This window comes from Pan troglodytes, chromosome 16 (genome assembly GCF_028858775.2).
Source record: "Pan troglodytes isolate AG18354 chromosome 16, NHGRI_mPanTro3-v2.0_pri, whole genome shotgun sequence".
Taxonomy (NCBI): domain Eukaryota; kingdom Metazoa; phylum Chordata; class Mammalia; order Primates; family Hominidae; genus Pan; species Pan troglodytes.
In genome coordinates, this window is record NC_072414.2 from 84,840,777 (window position 1) to 84,850,568 (window position 9,792).

General features: G+C 58.9%; 1 protein-coding gene across 2 annotated transcripts in view; it reads right to left on the minus strand.

Moving 5' to 3' along the window:
- Nucleotides 1-688: 688 nt before the first annotated feature.
- RGMA (repulsive guidance molecule BMP co-receptor a) overlaps nucleotides 689-9,792 on the minus strand; it is a 45,831-nt gene continuing 36,727 nt past the window's right edge. For both annotated transcript variants that reach the window (XM_510608.8, XM_054667154.2), the window contains exons 3-4: nucleotides 9,274-9,788; nucleotides 689-2,985 (exon numbers count right to left, since the gene is read on the minus strand). In XM_510608.8, coding sequence (XP_510608.3) covers nucleotides 2,278-2,985; nucleotides 9,274-9,788 — 1,223 coding nt within the window. In that variant the 3' untranslated portion in view covers nucleotides 689-2,277. The remainder of the gene's footprint in view (nucleotides 2,986-9,273; nucleotides 9,789-9,792) is intronic.

Below are 9,792 nucleotides of genomic sequence, written 5' to 3' on the forward strand. Positions count from 1 at the left end.
ACAGAGTCTGTTTCATCGGCAAAATGGGCCTGAATTTCTTCCTGATTCACTGAGTAGTTTTTACAGATGAAATGTGATCACAGCTGGCAATAAACCTGGTCCCACAGTGACGTGGACAGCAGCCTCCTCTGCAGCACCACTGCTCCGCCCGGGCTATGAGAAGATGGGCACTGGCAGGGAAGGTGGCAGGCAGTCCCACAGCTGGGGCTCCAGGCTGATAGCAGTGGCTGAGACGGAGTCATCCCAGATCTCAGGCCATCCCACCCATCTCATCCCAGAGGGCACCATATGTCTCTCCACCACGTAGTCACCTGTCTCCCTGACTGTGTTCCACTATCACTAGAACAAGAGGATCTGGGCCTGCCAAGCTCCAAAGACAGCTCATCGTGAGGAGGAAAAGTGACTTTAACAGCCACCACACATTGCTTTTGTAAACTGCTGCATCTTCTATCCGCCTTCACAGCATTCACACGCACATACACATGCGCACACATGCCTACATGCACACACACAGGCATGCGCACACATGCGTACATGCACGCACACAGGCATGCACGCACACACAGGCACGTGCGCACACACACACACACTTGCTGCAGGGGATCCCACCACCAAAGTCCATCCTCCACCCCCCTCAAGGGAGCCAAAGTCTGTTCAGAAAACAAACTCCAACACGTCTAAAAGAAAATAACAAAAAAAACAAACTTTACTTGCATTTAGCCATTAATAAATAAATTACAGTATGTACACGCGGTGACACTCCACACAGGTCGCAGACACGTGGACGCAGTGAGGGGTCCCCACTTCCAAGCAGAACGTGAGCAAACACAACCAAAATAAAGTGCTTCACTTTTACTTCCAACATAGGGACCAACTAAAACCAGCAGGGAGAGGGAGCGCCCGAGCGCCCTCCCACCCGCCCACACACGGTTCTGGCAGAGGGAGCAGGACCTCTTGGAGGGAGGGGGAGACACATGTTCTGCAGCCTCCTGGCCAGTGTATGAGAGGTCCCTGGGGAACAGCAGAGGGGCTGCTGATGGGTGGATGCTGATGGGTGGGTAGGGTGTGGGGCTGTAGGGCTGCTGGCAGGATCACCCTCCAGGGCCTGGCTGCACTTTTGGGAGTGAAGCCTGGCTTTGTGCTGTGGGCATAGCAGCACAGGTGGGACTGTTCTGGGCTCCTGGATGAGCACCCTGGGCTGAAATGAGGCGGGAGCCAGCGGCAAGTCTCTCCTGGCTGTGTGGCCACAGGGCTTAAGGGAAGAGATTAGAGGTTGAAGACCCTGCCAGGGATGCTCAGAGCTGAGAGTCCTAAGACCCTGCTCCTCTCCCCAGACTCCAGACGTGGATGGACCGGGTTGGGGGCTCTTGGGGTTGTGAGGAGGAAGCAGAGGATCAGGGCAGGCCAGCTGGCCCCATCCACTGGGTCTCCTGCCACACCCTGGGGCCCAGGCACCCCTGCCCAGGAGCTCTTGCATCTGCAGGAGGGAGAGGAACAGAAGTCAAGGATCTCTTCTCTGTTTAGACATTTAGAACCAAGCACTTCGACTTTCTAAGCACAGGGTGGAAGGGGCAGGGGCCCAGGCCAGAGACGGGCAGCTGAGCAGGTGCCTGAAAACCGGGACCTGCACTGGTACCCACAGCAGCCAGGTGAACATGGGCAGGGAGGTCACAGGCCAGAAGGCACCAGGCGGGCACGACCTACTGGCCAAAAGGTTCCATCAGTCTGCTAAGGTGCCAAGCAGCGCCCTGGGGGTGCCCTGCCTGGGGCCAAGCCCCAAGGATGCCTCCCTGTGTGGCTGGGGTGTCCCCGCTGGCCTAGGGGGCTCGAGTGTGCTCTCGTGTAAGAGTGTGTGCGTGCGTGTGGCGGGCACAGGGGGCCCCACGGATCGGCGAGCAGCAGTCGGCCGGGCCTTTCAGTGCATTGTGAGGGGGAAGGAGCTGACTCTGACGGTTCCCAGTGTGTCTCTGGTGGGGGGTGGGGGGCTTCAGCCTGAGGGGATGTTTCGCACATTCACACTGCGGGGGCGGGGCGAGGGGAGCTGCTCTCCCTCTCACACAGCTCTACTGTCAAACATCACGGCACCAGTCACCACAACCTTGTCACGTGCACTAGAAGGGGAGGGGTCCATGCCTGAGCCCTGGGCAGCAGGCGGTCCCTGGCGTTCTGTGGGGCCATGGTGGACACGCCAGGAGATCCGCACCCCGTTGGCGGTCCCAGCCCACACATGGAGAAGCCGAGAGGACAGAGCCCGCGCCTCCCTCCACATCTACGCGTCTAGCAGAACACAGGGAGCAGGGCCAGGAGCGGGACGAGGGCGCCCAGGAGGGGCCGGGGGGCCAGGAGCAGCCCCGCAGCCGCCCTGCCTGGCAGGTCCCGAGTCCTCTCATACAGGTGCAGTTTGTCTTTGTTGGAGTGGAGCATCTTGACATCCTCCAACGCGTAGTAGGCGGCCAGTGTGAAGTTCACGTCGCCCGTGGTGAGGAGGTCGAAGACGCAGGCCTGGTAGTACAGGTCCTCCACCGGCAGCTTCTCCTTGCACTTGGCCACGGCTGTCTCGTATGGGAAGGTCTCGGGGGCTGTGGGTGCAGGGCTGGCGGCTGCCAGCCTGCGGGCACCGGTGCCCTCAGCATTGGTGTGGAAGGCCTGGAAGTCGATCTGCTGGTTGAGGGGGCAGCCCCGCAGGCAGAGGTAGAGACCCTGGCTGTCCCAGTCCTCCACAGCATTGACCACTTCCTCTGGCATGCGGACGGCAAAGGTCAGGTAGCGGCCCACCTGGCGCACCACGATGGTGGTGCCGATGTACTTGGCCTGGATCTCCACGTGCTGGCCTGACACCTTCTCAGTGATCTTCAGGCTGTTGGCCCCGTGCTTGTCCCCACCGTTCTTAGAGCCATCCACGAAGGCGGCCGGGAGCTCGTCCATCTCAGCCTGGTACACCTTCTGGTCCACACACTCCTGGAAGTTCTTGAAGATGATGGTGAGCTGCCGGGGAAAGGGGCAGAGGAGAGTGGGTGAGGCACAGTGGGAGGAGGCACAGCCCCACACTTAAGATGCTCTAGACTGAGAGGAGGGCAGGAAGGATCCCCAGGGATGCCCCAGACACTCCCTTCCCCAGGTTGGACAGATCAGTTCCACCTGCGCAGCTGTGCACTTCACATTCTTTCAATGAAAACAACTTGCCCTTTTTACTTTAAAAAGTGACTTAGAAAAATGTTAGACCACTACCCTAAGTAGAAAACTAGCTCTTTTACTATGTAGGGAAGTGAACCAGAAAAATAAAAGCATAGATGATTAAAAATAAAGGTCAAAAGCCCAGTGTGGTAGGCTGAATAATGGCTCCCAAGAAGAACATGCCCTAATCCCTGTAACTTGGGAATGTTCCCTTAGATGGCAAAAGGGACCCTGCAGATATGATTAGGTTAAGAACACTGAGATGAAGAGATTATTCTGGATTACCTGGGTGGGCCCTAGATGGAATCACAAGTATCTTTATAAGAAGGAGGCAGAGGGAGATTTGACTAACTAGGACAGAGGCGAAGGTGATGTGATCAACAAGGCAGAGATTCGAATGATGTGGCCACAAACCAAGGGATGCTGGCAACCACCAAAAGCTGGAAATGGCAATGAATGGATTCTCCCCTGGAGTCTCCAGGACCAGCCCTGCTGATACCTTGATTTTATCCCCAAGAGACATATTCCCAACTTTTGGCCTCCACAATTATAAAACATTTCTGTTGGTTTGAACCACTCAGTTTATGCTAATTTGCTACAGTGGCGATAGGAAACGAATATGGTTTGCGAACATCATCTTGCATAATGACAGTGGTACTGGAGCACAATTCCTGACAAAGGACCCAAGCAAATGTCTGAACATTACAGCAGGTGGAATGGAGGGAAATGAAGCTCAAAGAATGAATAGGGCAAAATCCATGCAAGCAGGCAGAGGCAAGCAGAAGCCACTGTCCCAAGGCTGCTGAAAGGGGTCCCCAAGCTGGGTCATGGAGGAGGGGAACAGGAAAGGAGCAAGGTGCTGGTCGGTAAAAGGGAGATGGAGGTTCCAGGCTGAACGGGCAGCCTTGGCCAGGGCTGGAGCAGGGAGGCTCCTTTCTGCTGGAGCCTGTGGCCCAGGGGTGAGGGGCTGGACTGAGCTGCTGGAGCAGCAGCTGGCTGGGTGGCACTGTTCTCCTGAGAGCCAGACACAGGGGCACTGGCTGCATACAGCATGCCAGGCACTGCGTGTATTACTTCCAGTCTCGTGTGACACTGCAAAGGTCGGTGACATTACTCTCAATTTTCCGGATGAGAAAATGTAGGCTGAGAGAGAGGCAGTAACTTGCCTAAGGTCACACAGCCAGCAAGAGGCAGAGCTGGGATTAGACTCTGGGTTTTCAGACTCTGGGCTCTCTTGGCCACAAGCCCATAGGGTGGGAGGCCTGAGAGGAGGAGGGCCGGTGGCCAGGGGAGCAGGTGAGTTTCCTCTGCCGTCCGCGTCCTGGGTGGTGTCTGGCTGTTCTTTCCTCCCTAACCCTAAGTAGGTTTCTGGGTTGGAAACAGAGAAATTGGGAGAGAAAAAACCACCCCTTCTTCCACTCCTTTCCCAGGTGTCAGCTGTTTTGCCACGGGAGCTCTGGGTGCCTTGGTCCCCCTGGACCAAGGGCAGCTGGAACCTGGACTCCCAGCCTGAAGCCACGAAGGGAGGTGGGGCAAAGGGGACAAGGTGGCACCCAGGCCTTTTGGGACCTCCTGCTAAAATCCCACCTTTATCTGCTGCACTACTCTCTCCCAGGCCCGGCAACTACCCCCACCACTAAGCCCCAACCCCTCACCCCTCTGTAGGTCAGGGCTCATCCCTCCCCACCCAGGAGAGGGTCTGGCCAGCTAGCTGGCTGGCTGACAGAGCTCCCAGGGGATCCCACCCCAACCCGGCCTCAGAGGGTCTGCAGGCTGAAGGGGTCTGAGCATGGGGGAGCTGCTGATGACATGCACAGCCATTCTCTGCCTGGGCACTTGGGGGAGGCATGAGGACTGCCTGCCGGCTCTCTGGGTAGAGGGCAATGCCGCCGCGTGCCAAGGGAGTTTCTGGCCTAACAGCAGATGTGTGGCGAGGGCACAGTGCGAGGTGCTAGAAAGCAACAGGAAATAACAAGCTGCTCTGATGGGGAAGGGCAGGCAGGGAAACCACAGAAGGACCTCAGCTCAGGCAGGAGAGTCGCAGGAAGGTGGAAGGTGGGGTCTGGCCAGGAATGCAGCAAGAGGCCATCCTGTTCTCTGGGGCCCGGAGGCCAGGGGTGCAGCAGAGTGGCCTGTTTGGGGCGGGCTGGCCCAGGGTCATGGCCTCAGGGCCAGGTGCTAAGAGGCCTGAGGCCTGGAAAGGGGGTCCCAGAACCTTCTAGGTAATACAAGCCAGTGGGGTATTCAGAGCCACTAGAGGTGCCCCTGGCTGTGTTGCTGTGGCTTTGTGGGTTCCCCATATTAGCATAAGATTTCGGGATGATGAGGTGGGGAGAACTGGTAGCCTGAGGGGTGTGGAACCCCCAGAAGAACAGAGGGAGACCCTAGGCCAAGGCTTCTGAAGAAGGAAAATCCTGTCCTCTCACCGTGTTAGGCAAGGCTGGGAGGAGCTGAACAAGGGGCAGGCTGCTGGAGGACTTTACAAGAAATGGCCGTCTTTTCATGAGCCCGTTCATCTCGGGCACCCGGCGCTGTGCTTTCTGTGCCTGATGGTGACTGCCTGGGGCCGGGGCTCTGCGGGAGTCCATGCAGCAGCACCAGGAGGACCCCAAGCGCACAGTTCCTTGAGGACTGGACTCGATTTCCTCGCATCCCTTCCTACAGGGGTCCCAGCCTGGCCGCAGGACACGGCACACTTCCCATTTGCTGTGGGGTGTCAAAGGTGGCTGCAGCTGCAGCCTCTCCATCCAGCATGGAGCCCTAAGCCTCGAACCTGATGAAATTGCTGCTACTCTACCATTCCTGACCTATGGAAATGGCAACTTCATACGGTTCAACTTCTTCCTTCTTTCCACCCACTGGCCAGCCCACCTCGGTGTGGAGGCCGCCTGGGGGTGCCGGAGGTGGGCCAGCCAGGGTGGTCTGGGCCGTGGGTGGTCCTGCCATGGGGGGAGGATGGGGGACTCTGGTGTCCCTGCCTGGTGTGCAGGGCCACACAGACACTGGGGGTGGGGGGGGGGGGGGCGGCGTCCTGCTTTCCAAGTGCCATCAGTCTCCCTGGAACAGGAAAGGCTGGTTTCGCTCTAACCACCATCTCTCGCATAGACAGTCTCCTGGAAGGCTGACAGGCTGCTTGACTCTTCTTGGCACCGGTGCCAGGGACTCAACCACAAGTAACAGCATGAAGGGGGCCTGTCGAAAGCTGGCGGCTCGCTGCCAACACAGCCACGGGCGGGCTGCCGCTCCTGTCTCTGCTGCTCCCCCTTCTGAAGGGGCCCTGGCCCTTTCCACTGCACCGGGCACGAGGCAGAGCCCAGGCTGCATCAGCTACTATTTACGGAGCACCAACTCCATGCCAGGCCTGGTGCTGGGGGCTCGGGGTACACGCGGGAGAAGATCCCTGTGCTTCAGGGGTTCATAGACTAAGCAAATGAATCATGCAGAGGGACAGGCTGGCAAGTGCTATGGGGAAAACTAACCAGCGGGGAAAGGAAGGGGAAGGCGCAGGACTTGACTTCCTGTCCTCTCCTGAGTCTCAGTTTCTTTGTAAAATGGGTATTAGCAGCACAGATGGGAAGAGGGTGATGGAGCAGGAGGCTGGGCACAGAAGGCTGTCCCACGGGGGTAAGACACTGGCTAAAATGTCCACGTAGAAAACACTAGATCTTGATCGTCCACAAGAACAGAGGGATTGGCTGATTGGCTGATACTGCCAGTATCATGAGAAACAAATAAAGGCCCCTAGTGATGCCCAGGTGTTTGGGGGCAGCTTCATGCACACACAGCTTGCACATGGAGCTTCTGCACAAGAAGGCAAATCTCATAGCTGCAAGGTCAGGGTCAGGCCAGGCAGGGGCTGGACACACTCTGGGAAGCCTGAGGAGAGGCCCTCAAGGGCAGGTGTGCAGGGACAGGTGGAGTCTGGCTGCCTGAGAGGGGAAAGGGGAGTGGGTTCCAGTGGGCGGTAGAGTCTGGCAGGCCCAGAGGGCTCTGTTGGTGGTGGTTGAGGTGGTCACAGAAACCCAGAACCCAGAGGCCTCATCATCTTGGAGATGAAAGTCCCTTGCCTTTCCCTGCTCCCTGCAGACACCAGGCTGCTCTCCCACTCCGCCTGCTTTGGATGTCGACTCCTCTGTTCCTCCATCTGGAAACTTGCGCTGTGCTTCAGGGGCGAGCTTGGTGGATGGGCTCCCCAGTTCTCTGGACGGAGCCAAGGCTCCCAATGTCCTTCAACATCCTGCTGCCCCAGCCTCCATCGCCAGCTCCCCTTTGCTGGTCTTTGCTCTTCACTAGCCTGGGAGCTTTTGGGAGGGAGGGCAACAACTAGCTCAGAGGCTGGCACAGATGCAACGTCTGTTAAGTGTTTGCTCCATCAATGAGTGAACAAACACACCTGAGTAACGGAGGCCTGACAGACAGGCGGGGGCAGGCCAAAGGTGCCTGAAGCCAGCCACCGATGTTCTCACCGGGGGACCACGATACCCCAGTCTGGCCCGAGTTCTGAGACTGACTTGGCCACAGACACTGACGCTGTCACTGTCTGGCCTCCAGCAGAGCCTGGTTGACAGGGCTGAGCTCTCAGCCTGCTGAGATCAAAGGTGGCCTTCGGTTGCAGCAGAAATGGGCTGGGTTGGTGAAGCTCTGCTTCATACTCTTCTGGAAGCCTCCATGCTGGAATAGGAAGGGAAGGTCTCCCTCCACTGCTCTACCCCGTCACATCACCCCCATCCATAATGGGGGCAGCAGCCCAGCCTCCCTGCACACAAATCACAAATCCTCCCCGGTGCGTGGCTTGGCTCTGTTGTCGCATTTGGTGCTTCTACCCCCTGGGGTCTGGAGGAGCGAGCCACCTGGGGTCCACATCCCTCTCACATCGTCAGACCTCCCTGTGCGCCCTGCCAGCCCTTGGGAACCTGCAGGATGGGACAGGGAGGCCAGGTCCTCTCTGAAGCGTGCTGGTGCCTGGATTTAGAAGCTGCAGCCTCAGGCTCCTGGCGTCCGTTTGTCTTGGCTCTCAGGAGGGCGGGTGGTGGGGAGGTGCAGGGGCCGTGGGGGAGGTGGCTGGGTCCTTGATGCAGGCCCTGAGTATGCGGAGGGCTGCGGGGGCACAGGGTGGAGTGTACCGGCTGCAAGTCTTCTCCATTAGGTGTCACGGTGTGGTGCCAAGGGCCCGCTTGGGAATCCACAGGGCGAAGACCTGCTTATTTCCCGCCCAGCCAGGGACCAGAAAGTGACCCCCTGCAGGCAGGCAAGGGCCACCGGAGCAGAGGGAAGTGGCAGGGATGGAGCATTTCCTTGGCTGCCAGGTCACCTCGCTGTCCTCCTCTGGGTGTGGAGGGGTGGGAAGGAACAGAAACGCCCTTGTGGTAAATCTGGCACTGCCCGACACACGGCCTTCCAACTGGCTCTTCCTAGGAAAACAGGCCCACTGCCATTTCGCCAAGCGGGAAACCCCAGGGGGCACCGGTGGGCCGGGCACTGGGGAGGGTGGACGTGTCCCCATCGCCTGAACTGGGAGCCACCAGCTTCCTTCCTGGCCTCGAGGCCTTGCCCTCTGGCTAAGTCCGATTCAGGACATCCTCTCCAAAAGCAGGTAGGGGAGGGAGGCCTGGGGTAGACAGGAGTGTCCACTTGCGTGGGTCCATGGCTGTGTGTGTGGCTGCGGCCCCATGAGCAGGACCTGAGTCCTGCTGCCCACTTGCTGAGGCCTCCTTGGGTTTGAAAACCAGCAGCCCGCAGTGGCCTTGTGGGGCCGCTCAGAATATGCCAGGTTCTGGAGTCACCCGGGCCTGGGGCAAATTCTAGCTCAGCATTCCAGCTGACTATGCACTTGGGGTGGGAAGGTCACTTGGCCTCTTAGAGCATCAGGCTCCCCATTTGTGAAATGGAGCTATGCCTGCCAGGCCAGGCTGGCTCGAGGAAGGAGGGAGGAAGCTGAGACCCACCCCCTTGGCATGCTCAGGAGGGTGCTCCTGTGTCCCCGCTCTGCTCCGTCTTCCCCCATTCCCAGGCACCCGAGGCCCTCTCAGCCTCTCAGTGTCCACGCAGGGCAGAGACAAAGGGCAGGGCTGTGCCCTACAGCCGCCCCCTCCCCCTTACCTTGCTGGTGGCAGTGGCCGCTGAGCCGGGCAGCACAGGTGTGTTGGTGACCTGCACATTCAGGTAATTATTATCGATGAGCGGCCAGGCGCCCTGCACCTTGCAGGTCTGGAAGCGGTCTGTGAAAGTCCTGAGGTGTGGGTCCCCGAAGAGGCCACAGTGCGTGTAGTTGGGGGTGGCCGAGTGCTTGTGAAAGCTCTTCTCGTAATGGCAGATCTCGGGGCTGTCCGAGCGCTCCTGGCTGTCTCCGGCCGGTGGGAGCGTGCGCAGGCGTGGCTGCGAGGTGGGGCCATCCTTGGAGCAGTTGTGCTGGCTCATGAGGTCCTCTATGCCATGGACGGCCGAGTGGTAGGCCAGGTCACCCCGGCAGGTGCGGGCCGTCCGCCGCGTGCACAGGGCGTAGCTGCGCAAGGCTGCACAGAACTCGGGGGTGTCGTCTGAGGCTGGGGCGTGGCTGCCCGACGTGGCGCTCCAGAACTCAGAGTTGCACTTGAGGATCTTGCACGGGGAGGTGGCTGA